Source organism: Thrips palmi, unplaced genomic scaffold (genome assembly GCF_012932325.1).
Source record: "Thrips palmi isolate BJ-2018 unplaced genomic scaffold, TpBJ-2018v1 HiC_scaffold_5, whole genome shotgun sequence".
In the NCBI taxonomy this organism is placed as follows: domain Eukaryota; kingdom Metazoa; phylum Arthropoda; class Insecta; order Thysanoptera; family Thripidae; genus Thrips; species Thrips palmi.
In genome coordinates, this window is record NW_023144632.1 from 1,408,317 (window position 1) to 1,422,610 (window position 14,294).

General features: G+C 45.5%; 1 protein-coding gene across 1 annotated transcript; it reads right to left on the bottom strand.

Annotated features, from left to right (window-relative positions):
* Positions 1-2,108: 2,108 nt before the first annotated feature.
* On the bottom strand, positions 2,109-3,133 carry LOC117651243 (stress response protein NST1-like). The gene has a single exon (XM_034395067.1). It carries the CDS (start codon positions 3,084-3,086, stop codon positions 2,124-2,126), a length of 963 nt encoding a protein of 320 aa, XP_034250958.1. The 5' UTR covers positions 3,087-3,133; the 3' UTR covers positions 2,109-2,123.
* Between the last annotated feature and the right edge of the window lie 11,161 nt (positions 3,134-14,294).

The window sequence follows — 14,294 nt, forward strand, 5'->3', positions numbered from 1 at the left end:
CGGATTCCTTATAAAAAATTAAGTCAGGAACTGTCGGAAAATATACCGGATTCAAGGTTTGAAACCCAGAAACCCGCCAAAAACCTCAAATTTGGACTAAAATCCTGGGTTTTATAATATTATCTAAAATTCCACATGAGATAGAAGGATGCAAGTTTCAAATTCGGATTCCTCATGAAAAACTGAGTCACGAACCGTCGAAAAATATACCGGATTAAAGGTTAAAAACCCGAAAACCCGCCAAAAACCCAAAATTTTGACAAAAATCCTGGGTTTTATAATATTGTAGTGTGTGCAAGGGCTTAAGGAATGGTAGAGATGTTCAGGTATCACTGGTTTATTGTAAGACGTATCAGGGTCAACACTAGGCGACAGACTGCATGCCGGCTCTGCTGAGCGGCTGCTTTTATAGTTTGAGGGTACGTTCGTAAACCAACAGGACCGTGAGTGACCAGTTCTAGGAGTCCTTGGCAGGGAGCTCTCTAGGCCAATAGTATAGGAATGGAACGGAGTGTGTTTGGGTTAAGATGGCGGCTTTCATGCAAGTGACCAGATATGGTTAGGAATCTTTGGACTGTATTTCACAACACCACTCCCTCTTTTTCTTTTTAAAATTAACCCGTTAATTTATACTCCTTTGGTCCACTGAACGCACTCTCAATTTCACAATTCGTTAAACTCTTCAGCATGTATCCTTGAAAATTTTCCTCTCCTTCGCTGAAAAACCTATTCTCATTAACAACCTGTTTAACCCAAGGCAAGGGTGTCCAAACCTTCCTTGAGAAGTTGTTAATGATCAAAAGAAAATAAACAAAAAGTAAACTCGTTTGTTCCTCTGAACTAGAGTGGTTTCAACACTCATTCCCATGGCACGTCCAAAAACTAGTTGAGGACGCTATCCTGGGACTGATATGCCACACCAGAACAAACATTAGGATTAAAATTTTGATTACACTGAAGTCCTCTGATTTACCTGTAACACACATACAAAAACTCCGCACAGTATTTTTATTAACCTCATCCCCTCTAAATAATAGAGTGGGGATTGCCTTGGTGCTGCCTATTCCCTGACTAGCTAGCTAAGACCTTATCCTAAAGCACCATTATTATCTAAACAGTTTTAATTACCTACAGTGTTTCAGAATACTTAACTTTTGTACTGCTCACAGCTTCACTTCTGCCTGCTGTCTTTCTTGAAGGTTATTGTCTTGTCTCAAGTACTGTATCTTTTTGGACTCTTTATTTATTGACAACTACTTTACTCTTGACTGACTTATATACTGATCACTTAAGAACTTTTGGAATCCTCTTTTTAAGTTAGACTCCCAACTTTAAACTCAAAATGACTTTAAAACAAAATGTAATCAGGGATAGTTGTCTGCACACTGCACCCGATTTGTTTACCATTACCACTCAAATCAGACTGAGTGAAAGAAGATAAAAGAAGATGAGTTTAACTTACACCACTATTATAATGGTATGTGTTTAAAGTTTTAACTAATTATTTATTCTCTACAACTCTTTTATTTTGAATCAACTCTTTCTCATTTACTTTTAGTTGAAATAATTGTTCTTGTACCTGACTAACTATGCACCTTCTTTCTCACTCTCTTGTTTGCAGTTTCCCACCATGGACCAAGTCAGAACACTTCTTGCGTATTCCAAACTGAGCCATTTCTAAGAGTTTATTGTGTTATTGGAGTATGTCCTAGAGTTATAGTGTCGTGAAACATCGAGGCACAGCACAGGACTTGTCCCCATACAGGCTCTCTTTCGATGTTTTGTTTGTGTAGAGTTCACCCGGCACAGCCAAAAGACAGGCCTCTTGAGTGACTCTCTAAAATCATTTTTCTGTGTCAAGGAAAGAATCATGAAGGATAAACAAGGCACATACATGTCAGGTAACTAGATTATATTCTTTTCATTATTACAACAAGTTCAAGATAACATTTCATTAGAGCACTAAGTAACTTCAAAGAGGTTATGTGTACAGACACTTATCATTAGACAACTAGATAATGCAAAAGACTTTAAAAACTTATCAGTCAAATAACTAAACTTATCAGTCAGATCAAAATTAATAGACTTTTAACTTATTTACAGGTGAATATTTACAATTGAAGTTACTCGAGTCCACACATTTGGGTCCAAGTTGGTCTATCATCTCCAGTATCCAAGTCCATGTCGACATCCATCGGTGGTGGTGGGATCAAGTCCTTCAGCTGCTGGTGAGCTCCTACGTTCTTCTGGCTTCTGTTCTTCTTTGGCGTTTTCTTGTAGAATGTTATATTGAGATCTTTAGCAAAATTCTTCAGTTGTTTTGATGATGGGTTTCTGCAGTCTGCTTTCCAGTGACCCCTTCCACCACAACGATGACATCTTAACTTCTGTTTTGGCGGCTTGGATCCCGAAGCTGATGACACTGTAGCTTCCGAGAAATTGTTGGGAACCGTAATCTTGGCAGAAACTTCGGCACCTTCACCGTTATTTTCTTGATGCTGTTGTTCTGGAGGACTGGCCGAAACCTCCATTTCTTCTGTCACAATACTGGTAGGTGTCACTTCCTTTATAGATTCGGTGTTTAACTTTAACAACATTTCATCAATCTTGTCCAATTCATCCTGTATGTCCTGATTAGACAGTTCTACCATGTTTTCTTCAGCTTCTTCTCCCAACATAATGTTATCACTGGAGAGTAACATGGCCTCAAACTCTTCCTGCAGTCGCTGGTCTTCTTCCGCTTTTTCCCTCTGTAGAGCTGCTGCTTTTCTTTTCTCTGCTTCTTTCTTTTTCAACTCATTCAACTCTGCTTTTCTTCTTGCTTCTTGCTCCATTATTCTTTCTCGCATTTGTTCCATCTTGAAAAGCTTCTCCTTTGCTCTCAATTGCTGTCTCTCTTCTTCCCTCTGCTTCCGTTCAGCTTCCATGCGGTCTTCCCGTTTCTTCTGATCATACCTCTTCTGCATCTTGTCCTTTAACTTCTTCATTTCCACTTTCCCGAACAGTTTTACTCCTTTGTCTTTCTTCTGGCTGTTGTAGGATGCACCCGGCAACTTTGGGATTCTGTAGTTAGCAATTTTGCCCATTTTGACTGGAGAACACTAATATTCAGTCTTGATGCTTGATTCACAGTTGACCACGCCGTCACCGCCTTGCAAGGGAATGCCCTGCCTTCCCTGGCAACAAGGCAATGTCCCTAGCAACGGGGCATGTCCCTAGCAACGGTTGCTATGCGTCTGATTGGCCAGGCTGGGCCAGGCTTCCAGGCCTCCTCCGCCTTCTATGAACGCTTCTTGGGCGGTGGCATTCGCAAACTCGAATCTGAATCTGTGGTTCCTGAATATGAATGCCACTCCCCTTCGTCTGCTGGACCCGGGTATGGCGCCAACCGATCCATGTGAACCAACTGGATATCAGACGGCTTTTGTATGTTCTGAATTCTGGCTTCACAGTCATTGAGCAAGGTAATTATCTTATATGGTCCTTCCCAATCCACATGCAGTTTCTTGACGTCTGTTTTCTTGAGAGCTTTATTGTACAAGAGAACCAAATCACCTAGCTGGAAAGGCGCAAGGCATGCTGTCTTGTCATAATATTCCTTCATTCTTGTTGCAGCTTCTGCTCTGATGTTTCGCATATCTTGATGAATTTTTATGAGTGCATTCCGCACTGCCCAGGGATAATCTTCCATCATTGGTGACATAACTGGAGGTGGTTCTCTAGTCCCTTGCAATGGTGTTCGCATTGGGGCACCAAACAAGACTTCATATGGTGAGAACTTGTGTGAGGAGTGAGGCAAACTCCTATATGCTTGGGCAATGAATGGTAAGTACTCAACCCATTGTTCTTTAGCTCCTTGGCACAATAATTTGAGATTTTGCTTCAATGTTCTAACCCAGCGTTCTGCTTTTCCATTAGCCGATGGATGATAAGCTGTGGTGCGAAACTTCCTGATGTTGTAGAGCTCCATAATTTCATGGAAGAGCGTTGAATCAAAAGCCTTTGCTTGGTCTGTGAGGATTGAGATTGGAGCACCATAAACAGAGAATACATTTGTGATTAGTGCTTGAGCCATTTCTCTGGCTGTCAATGTTTTCAAGGGAATAAGCACTGGCCATCCAGAGAACGATTCCACTGCCACCAGAATATATTTGTACTTGTCTGGCGTTTCTGGGTAAGGGCCACAAGTATCCACATGCCATCGTCCATGTAATATTCCTTCTTGATAGATCTTCAGTGGAACTTTTGTCTTTTCCAGTGGACCCTTTACTTTTCTGCATAAGACGCATCCAGTCAATACTTCAGCAACGTCATTTTGCATCCCAGGCCACCAAAAGAATCTTCTCAGAGCAGACATTGTTTTCTGAATACCAAAATGGTTGGTTTGTCCCAACTGGCTGTGGTATGCCATGACGGTAGGTTTCACGTGCTTCTGTGGTAAAATCAAAACTGCTTCAGACTTTTGTGGATCACCGGACCAATGTTCTTGTCTCCTGAACAGAAGCTGACCATCTATGAACAGTGAATTGAAGAAATGCCAGAGTGTCCTGGTCTTGCTGCTGTACTGGACAATTTCTTGGAAATGGGGCCTTTTCCCATCTTGCACAGCTATGTAAATTGGCATGATGTCTGGATCCAGTTTCTGATCCTTTACCATGGTCATAGCAGACACCCCTTCCGGAGCTATGGTGGTCCAGTTTGCCAAGACTTCATCTGATGTGGGCTTGACTTTCCGTCGGTCTTCAATTTCGCACAAATGGCAATGGACAGTGCAGGTTTTGACATAATAGTCATGGTCCACCTCATAATGGTACATGTAGAGAACCAAATCAAGATCTTGAAAGACTCTTAGTAAAATCTTCTTTAGAGTTTCAAGCTGGAGTCTGTCCAGACCACAAGAGAATTCTGGCATAGCGATGGCTGGAATATTATACTTGATGATCCAGGCTCTCAAGGTAAGTAGTGCCTTTTCCACATCTTCTGGTGTTGGTTTGTCATAATGCTTGCGTTTGGTGATGATATTTACAATTGTTCTTTTGTCTCTACAGGCCACCACAAGTCCATGGCAAGCTCTGTCTTCTTGCTTTAGAAACTCGTTCCTGAGACCAAACCTTTCTTCCATACGGAGTGCCAATCCACGGCCAAACTTGCCATCCAGACTTACGGCATGACACAGAGGCAAATGCTCAGGTGCACTGAACAAGGATCCTTGGACATCAATTATGGTGAAGTTTTTGGACGAAAAGGTGAGATCCTCAGTGCATGTGGTCAAATTTACTTCAGCATCGCGCTCTTCTAAACGCTTGCATTTCTTACAGTCTGGCGTGCAGGGACGATCAGGTCTTCGGCTCAGAGCATCTGCATGACCAATATTTATGCCACGCTCATGCACTACTTCAAACTTGTAAGGTGCTAATCTTTCAAGCCACCGAGCTAGCTTTCCAGTGGGGTTCTTGAAGTTCTTTAACCATTGCAAAGCAGCATGATCAGACTTAACTGTGAACGGAGCACCAGCTAAGTAGTGATGGAAAGCTTTTACAGACTCCACTAAAGCCAATAGTTCACGATGAGTGGCACAATAATTTTGTTGGGCTTTGTTCAATAATTTTGACCAATATGCTATGGTGACATCTCTTCCGTCTTGCTCTTGAGTTAGCACAGCTCCCAATCCAGTCAAACTGGCATCACATGTCAAGGTAAATGTGCCTTTAGTTATATCTGGAGTGCCCAATATAGGTGGTTCTACCAACTTTTGCTTGATGATTTTAAAAGCTTCTTCACACTCTTGTGACCAATTGAACTGCACTCCTGTCCTTGTAAGTGCAAATATTGGTGTAGCTAGTGTAGCTAAATGAGGCACATACTTAGCATAGTACTGTACTAATCCAAGCCAAGATCTCACTTCTTTCTGGTCTTTTGGTGTAGGCCAGTGAGTAATTTGATCAATTTTCTTCATATCCACCTTTATTCCTTTCTTTGACAGCTTGTGTCCCAAGAAACTTACTTCTTTTCTGAATAATTCACACTTCTTTGGTTTCAACAGGAACCCTCCTGCCCGGATTCTGTTCAGAAATGCTTCAAGTCTTTGCATCATTTGACTATTGTTGTCACCTCCTATACATATATCATCAATGTATACTGCCACATTCTCTCCGATATCATTGTCTTTATTGGGTTTTTCTGCTGGAGTCACAATCCTATCAGTCACATACTGAAAGGCTCCTGGAGCAGCTGAGAGACCAAACCCCATTCTTGTATACTCATATTGCCTACTAGGCAGTCCAAGATCTTCAGGTAATATGATTGCTGTTTTTGGTTGATCTTCAGGGTGAACAACCAAATTATGATATCCATGAGCCAAATCCACTGCATGATAAACTTCTTTTCCCGCCAGATGTTGGAGTAGTTCCTGGGGTCTTGGTATAGGAGCTGCAGGGACCCTTGTGATGGCATTTAAGGCCCTGTAGTCCACACACACTCGGACTTCCCCAGTTTTCTTTGGAACGCACAATATTGGTGATGCCCATGCGGATTGGCTTGGCTTGATGGCACCCATTTTGAGGTATTTTAAAAATGTGTCTCTTACTTCTTGTCGATAATGCAGAGGTACTGGTCTTGCTCTTTGCTTGATGGGTGGATGGTCCCCAGTATCAATGCGAAACGTCAACCAAGGACATGTTCCAAATGTATGGTTGTCTTTGGCAAACACATCATGATGCTTTTTAAGAATTTCTTCTAGTTGCTTCTTTTCACTTCCACTCAGATGTTTACTGCTTCTTTCCAATAATTTCTGTAGCTCATCTGGTAAAACTTCTAAAGGTGGTTCTCTTGGTTCCGTAATTATTTCTGCTCCTTTATGGGGTTGTATTTCATGTTCTGTCCATAAAAGGCCACATGAGCAGACTTCTGCTTCTTCCATTTCACCTTCCTCCCCTTCTTCCAAAATCTCCACATAATCTTCATCCATTTCATCTTCCAGGTCATATCCACTGAATGGCACAGGATGTACAAGAAAAACCTCTCCAATAACAGTATATTTGGGAATTTCAACACATTTATCGCCAAAATTGAAAAGGGATACCGTGACTGGCGCAGTGACACAAGGTACAACTCCGGAATGTACAAGAACGGTAGATGGCAGTTTAGAAGTTTTGACTTCACTAAATTTGTTATTCGTGAGCAAACCAATTCTTGGAACCTGTTTCAGTTCCTCCCCTGGCTGGCTTTCCACATGGCTCCCCGGCGCATGCTGTGCAGTAGTACCCTTTGTTGTACTTTCTGCTGTACTCTCTGTACATGTCGTGTTGAGCTCCACAGCAGCCTGATGGACCTCAAGCTCAGAGTCTAGGTCAGGTGTGGACAGCACCTTTCCCATCTCTGGACTCGCAGTCTCACCAGTCCGCTCGTGTGTCATCCACGCGCTGGCTTCCCCCAGCTCATCAGCCGACAAATCCGTTTCCAACTTTGTTGTAATTTCTCTCTCAAACATAGGTCTCAACAACATTCTGGTATTTGCTCGAACAACATAATACAAACTACCATCACCGAAGTGTCCCTTGGTACTGGACTTATCAATTCTGAAAGGAACCCTGTGATCTGGGCCCAACTTAAGACACTTTTGTCTGACTCGTATTCTGGCATCATAGTGGTCCATGAAATCGTATCCAATTAAGTTCTCAGCAACATCTGCTTCATAAACTGAGTAAGGAAACAACTTCCCATTAAGTACAATTTTCTTCACTGTAGGGCCATACAATGTTGCGTGGTGCGCTGTAGCACTCTTCATTCTTAATTTTGCTACAGGTAACTTGCTGTTGGTACGTTTGAAGACTGTAATCTGTGCTCCTGTGTCTACGATGGCTTCTGCTTTCACACCATCTATGTCGCATTCAACAAAAGGAGCACATTTCTTGGATGTTTTGTTGATGCAAGATGCACATAATTTACAGTCATCCTCCTTCTGCCGTTTTTCTTCTTTTTCCACTTCAGGCTTAGCAGGTATTATCTGAACATGTGTTCGTTTCTGTGCATCACGAACTATTTTCACATCATATGTTATATTGACTTTAACACCTTCTTTGGTTCCAGATGGTGGTACCTTGATTTGAACTTGCTGTTTCTTCGGAGCTTCAATTACCGTTGAATTAACCGGAACTTCGACGGGAGCTTTAGACAAATGAGCCTCCGATATGTCATTTGTCTGACTTAGTTTTCCTGGTTCCCGGATTGCGGAACAAAAGGAAATGAATGAGAAGAATTGCCATTGGAAGACTGCTGCTGCTGCCTCTGATTAGAACGCTGATTAGACTGTTGCTGCTGCTGGCCATTTTGGAAATGGTAGTACGCCATTGCAGCATGCAGTGCTTCAGGTGGAAAATGAGGTACGGAGTGTACTGGGTTGTAAGGATGAGATCCCTGTTGCTCATCTCGCAGGCGTTTCCTACAATCTGCCCTTATATGTCCAGGCCTCTTGCAGTAATGGCATGTTTGATTGTTGTTGCCTTGCCTTGGAATGTAACATTCAGAAGCATAATGTCCAGGCTTTCCGCAATTATGGCATACAAACGCAGGTGTGTTTTGGCCACCTCGACCTCTTCCTCCTCTTGAACCTCGTGGACGGCCTCTGCCACGTCCTCTCCCACGCCCTGGGGGATTACTGTTGGATGTTCCTGGAGCCTCTTCCACTGAATTAACTGAGGCCGTAGCTGGTGTCAAAGCCTTCAATTTCTTCATGAGTTCTGCCAACTGTGCATTGACATCCACTTCAGGTGCTGTTGCATTCTGCTCCACTTGTGCGCTGTTCACTGCAGTCTCCACCATACGCACTTTCCTGGACTTATCTACACTGAGGAGCAACCCACGATTTAAATGTCGAACTGCTTCCTCCAGTGTATTGCAAGGAGCATACGCCAAGCGGTTTGCTGCATCCTTGTCCGCTAACCCTTTGACGAAAGCAGTCACAAGGGCCTCTTGTAAGTCTGGTTCCGTATGAGTAACCATGTACTCTCTTCCCACTCTTTCCACTTCTTGTGCAAACTCTTGTATTTTCTGCTCAGGTTGCTGCTGGAGAGTTTCGAACTCCCTCTTCCGTTCCCACAAGGACTTGACACTGCTGAACGTTTTTGTCAGTATGACGTCCAGGTTGTCAAAGTTGGCTTCCTTCTGCTGCTGGCCAAGCATTGTAAGGACCATCAGGGCTCTTCCTCGAAGGGCTCCAAGCAACCGGACGCCTTGTTCTTCTTTGGTCAATCCTGAAGTCAAGGCCACAAACTGCGCTCGGAACATGGTATAGCACAAAGTTCCATCATACTCTGGGACTCGGATTGCTTGAGGATTTTTAGTGGCTAGAAGTTGACCAACCAGCTGGACAAAAGGTTGGAAACCCTCTGGTAGTGTTCCACGAGTACCTTCTTCTTCTTCCTCCTCTTCCTCATCTTCATTCTCCTCTTCATCATCTTCCTCCTCTTCCCGCAGATACCCCCTGGCTCCGCGCTGCACGGTGCGTCCACGACCACGTCCACGCGTAGTCCCTCGAGAACCACGGGGACGGCCGCGACCACGACCTCGAAGAGGCTTCGTTGGCTTTTCCACGACGTCAAAGCCACGGAAATCTTCACCAGTGGGAACTATGGAGACAGTGGCTTCAGGCTTCTGAGATGGATTCTCCGCATTCTCGATGATAGACTCGCCTCCAGACGCTGACGTTGACGCGATGTTCCACGGGTTTGAACGTTGACACGACATTTTTCTGTTTTTCTTGTCTCTTGTTTTACCCTTATTCCTGAAACTCACCACACGCTCTCACCTGGGCGCACAGTAACCAAACCAGCTTCTTCCCCACTGGGAGCACAATTCGGCTACAGGCGTTCCTCCCTGGTATCTACTTGACTTCAAGGTGCTCAAAGATCGCAAGCTTCTTCCCTTGAGGGAGCACAGCGATCCCAGGCGTAACTCCCTTGAAACCACTACAGACTCATTCAAACACACACACACTCAAGCAGGGCGCACAGATTACTCAGGCTTCTCCACCGAAGTGAGCACAGAATAAGCAGGCGGTCTTCCCTGGTCTCCCTTAACCTCGCATACACCCCCTAACCTCGACGGACTTCCCTAACCAAGACGGACTTCCCTAACCTCTCGACCTCAGGGCACAATATACGCAGGCCTCTTCGCTTCTAAGCGGGCGCAACGCACACAGGCTTCTTCCCTTGGTCTTCCCTCCTAACCTCGTCCTTCTTTTCAGAATCACCTAACGTTGATTTTCAGATTCGTCCTTCCAAAAATCTGAGGTACCCGAACAGAGCTACCGAACCGTGCACCGCTGTCACCACTTGTAGTGTGTGCAAGGGCTTAAGGAATGGTAGAGATGTTCAGGTATCACTGGTTTATTGTAAGACGTATCAGGGTCAACACTAGGCGACAGACTGCATGCCGGCTCTGCTGAGCGGCTGCTTTTATAGTTTGAGGGTACGTTCGTAAACCAACAGGACCGTGAGTGACCAGTTCTAGGAGTCCTTGGCAGGGAGCTCTCTAGGCCAATAGTATAGGAATGGAACGGAGTGTGTTTGGGTTAAGATGGCGGCTTGCATGCAAGTGACCAGATATGGTTAGGAATCTTTAGACTGTATTTCACAACAATATTATCTAAAATTCCACATGAGATAGAAGGCTGTTGGTTCAAATTCGGATTCCTCATGAAAAACTGAGTCAGGAACTGTCGAAAATATACGGGATTATGTTTGAAATCCAGAAACGCGCCAAAAACATCAAAGTTTAAAAATTATCTGCATGTTTTTGGCGGGTTTCTGGGATTCAAACCTTGAATCCGGCATATTTTCCGACGGTTCCTGACTAAGTTTTTTTTGAGGAATCCGAATTTGAAAACCGCATCCTTCTATCTCATGTGGAATTTTAGATCATATTATAAAACCGGATTTTGTCAAAATTTTGGGTTTTTGGCGGGTTTTTTGGTTTTTAACCTTGAATCCGGTATATTTTCCGACGGTTCGTGACTCAGTTTTTCATGAGGAATCCGAATTTGAAAGTTGCATCCTTCTATCTCATGTGGAATTTTAGATTATATTATGAAACCCAGGATTTTAGTCCAAATTTGAGGTTTTTGGCGGGTTTCTGGGTTTCAAACCTTGAATCCGGTATATTTTCCGACGGTTCCTGACTAAATTTTTCATAAGAAATCCGAATTTGAAAACCGCATCCTTCTATCTCATGTGGAATTTTAAATATTCTTTTAAAACTTAGGATTTTCGTCATAATTTGGGGTTTTTGGCGGGTTTCCGGGTTTCAAACCTTGAATCCGGTATATTTTCCGACGGTTCCTGACTCAATTTTTCATGAGGAATCCGAATTTGAAAACCGCATCCTTCTATCTCATGTGGAATTTTAGATAATTTAATGAAACCCAGGATTTTTGTCATAATTTGGGGTTTTGGGCGGGTTTCCGGGTATCAAACCTTTAATCCGAAATATTTTCCGACGGTTTCTGACTCAATTTTTCATGAGAAATCTAAATTTGAAATCCGCATCTTTCTATCTGCAATGGAATTTTTTCAGTGTCACGAAACCTGCATGGTTTGAACCCGGGTTTCAAAATGGGTTTCATTTTCGAAATCAGCATGGTCGGTTTAATAAAGAACCGTACTCAATTATTTTTTTCCCGTTTTTCACCTTTCTGTCCCACTGTGTGCTGCCCAGTAGTATGGGGGGCTCTCCGTCACTAATCTGGGGCTCTGCGTCACATGCGTTCGGGGCTGCGGGTCACTGGCGGGGCGCGTGGGCGGGTGAAAGGTGCAGTGTGGGAGTATCCCGGCTGGCTCGGCTCTGCAGCCCTGCCCCGCCCCGCCCGGTCAATGGCACCTGCCGCCGCTGCGTGTCGCGGGTTCGATTCCCGTTCGAAGCGGATCTTCTTTTATTTATTTATTTTTCATTTGGTTTAATGTATGAGCTGAGTAGAAGCGAGGCGCGCGCCGACCGTCTCGGCCGGCGGTCTTTGTCACGCTAGTGACGAAGGCGGTCTTGTTTGTCCCGGAGGACTGAGCGCTGCAGTGGCGCGCTACGCGGCAGCGTGCGCGGCCTGTCAGGGCGAGTCCCGGGGTTTGAAATCCTGATTTCCCCTAAAAATTTTGCCAAAGTTCAATGCCCTTTCCGCGCGCGCGTCCACGCGGGCCTGCCTGCCGCCCCCGCTTGCGGAGTGAAGGGGCAGGCTTTTTCCGCTCTCGGCGCGTCCTTCCCGCCCCGCCCTTGGCACCTGTCGCCGCGACGCATCGCGGGTTCGATTCCCGTTCGAAGCGGATCTTCATTTATTTATTTATTTTTCATTTGGTTTAATGTATGAGCTGAGTAGAAGCAAGGCGCGCGTCGGCCGTCTCGGCCGGCGGTCTTTGTCACGCTAGTGACGAAGGCGAACTTGCTTGTCCCCGGAGGACTGAGTGCTGCAGTGGCGCGCTACGCGGCAGCGAGCGCGGCCTTTCAGAGCGAGTCCCGGGGTGCGAAATCCTGATTTCCCCTAAAAATTTCGCCAAAGTTCATCACCCTTTTCGCGCGCGTCCACGCGGGCCTGCCTGCCTACCACGCATGCAGGGTGAAGGGGCTGGCTTTTCCGTTCTCGGGGCCGGCTTTTCCATTCTCGGCGCGTCCTTCACGCCCGCCGGTCCTCGTGCTGGTGAAGGGATAGTTTTCCCGCCCCGCCCAGCCCCGCCCAGCCCGGTCTATGACACCTGACGCTGCGACGGGTCACGGGTTCGAATCCCGTTCAAAGCGGACCTTTTTTTTATTATTATTATTTTATTTGCGTCAATGTTTGAATTGAGTAGAAGCGAGGCGCGCGTCGGCCATCCCGGCCGACGGTGTTTGTCACCACTGTGACAAAGGCGATCTTGTTTGTCCTGGAGGAGTGAGCGCTGCAGCAGCCCGCTACGCGGCTGGGTTCGCGACCTGTCAGTGCGAGTCTCGGGGTACGAAATCGTGATTTTCTTCTAAAATTTCACCAAAGTTCTTCGCTCTTTCTGCGTGCGTCCTCGCGTGCCCGCCTGCCGCCCTCGCTCGCTGCCGGCTGGCGTTGGTGCTGTGCGACTACCCGTTTGATTTTCACCTGGGATGAACGAGTGCGCTCAACAAGGCGAGGAATCGATCAATCTTTCTTTCGATTTCACTTCATGCTTGTAGCCTATTGTTTGATTGACTACGTTCACGCCAACTAACTTCATTCCACATCGGAGGGAAAAGATTTGCCGAATTAATAATCTAAATGTAAAAGTTCTGAAATTCTCCGAAATTCAACTGAGATTCATTGAAATTTCGAATGAAAGTCAGCGAAATTTGACTAAGAATTATTAGATTTGTACACCGAAATTCACAGTGATTCCCCCTTGCACCCTCCCCTCCGCGCTCTGCCCCTACGCTGCAAGCAGGCAGCCTCGGCCGGCTCTCGCCCTGCTATGGGACTTCCTCCTCTCGCTGCGGTGTGGTTTTATCCGAGGGGTGAATCACTAGTGTACTCATGTGTGCCCGTACTCAGTGTACTCACAAGTTTTAAATAGGTGAAATTCTCTAGTTTTTCGACCGATTTAACGTCGGGTGCCGTTACTAACGCTAAATAAAGCCTAAAAACGTTTAAAATTGTGAAATTTATGAGTAAAGCAAGGTGTACTCACCCGTACTCATGTACTCATGTGTACAACAGACCGCTGAGTGATTCACCCTCGGTTTTATCGGAAACCAGGCTTGCCTGACCGGCGCTTTCGGCTTTCGTGTCCCTCCGGGCGCCGAAGAAATGGTTGCACTTCGGGTGCGTTCGGTGTACCGGCGCACTTTACTAACTTTAGTAGCTTTGACGCTCTGTTTTTTATTTTATTTTTCTTTGCCATGAATGCTTTTTGGTCGTTCGCCAACGCAATCGCGGCTGTGTTTTCCCCGCTCGACGGTCTGCCCTGCTTAATTTTGGGGTTCATTCGTGAGGGCCGTCCCACTGCAGTGCACGTCCGCTGTGTAGAGCCGGCTTTTTACGTCGTCCCCTCCACCTCGCTTTGCGCGTCGTCCGCGGCTGCGCTAGTTGTCTCGCGTACTCCTCATTCTGGAAGGGAAGATTGCACCTTCACAGCTTCCTCGCGGGATCAACCTGTCACTCGTACAGCAGCAACCTCTGCATGCGCTGATTCCTCATCGCCAGTGCCTCGTTATCGCCGCAGCTACGCATCGTTTTCTGGGACCGCTACTGAACTTTGGCTGTTACACCTTCAAGTCCTTTGTCTCATCTCAGCACTTCTATCTCATCTTGA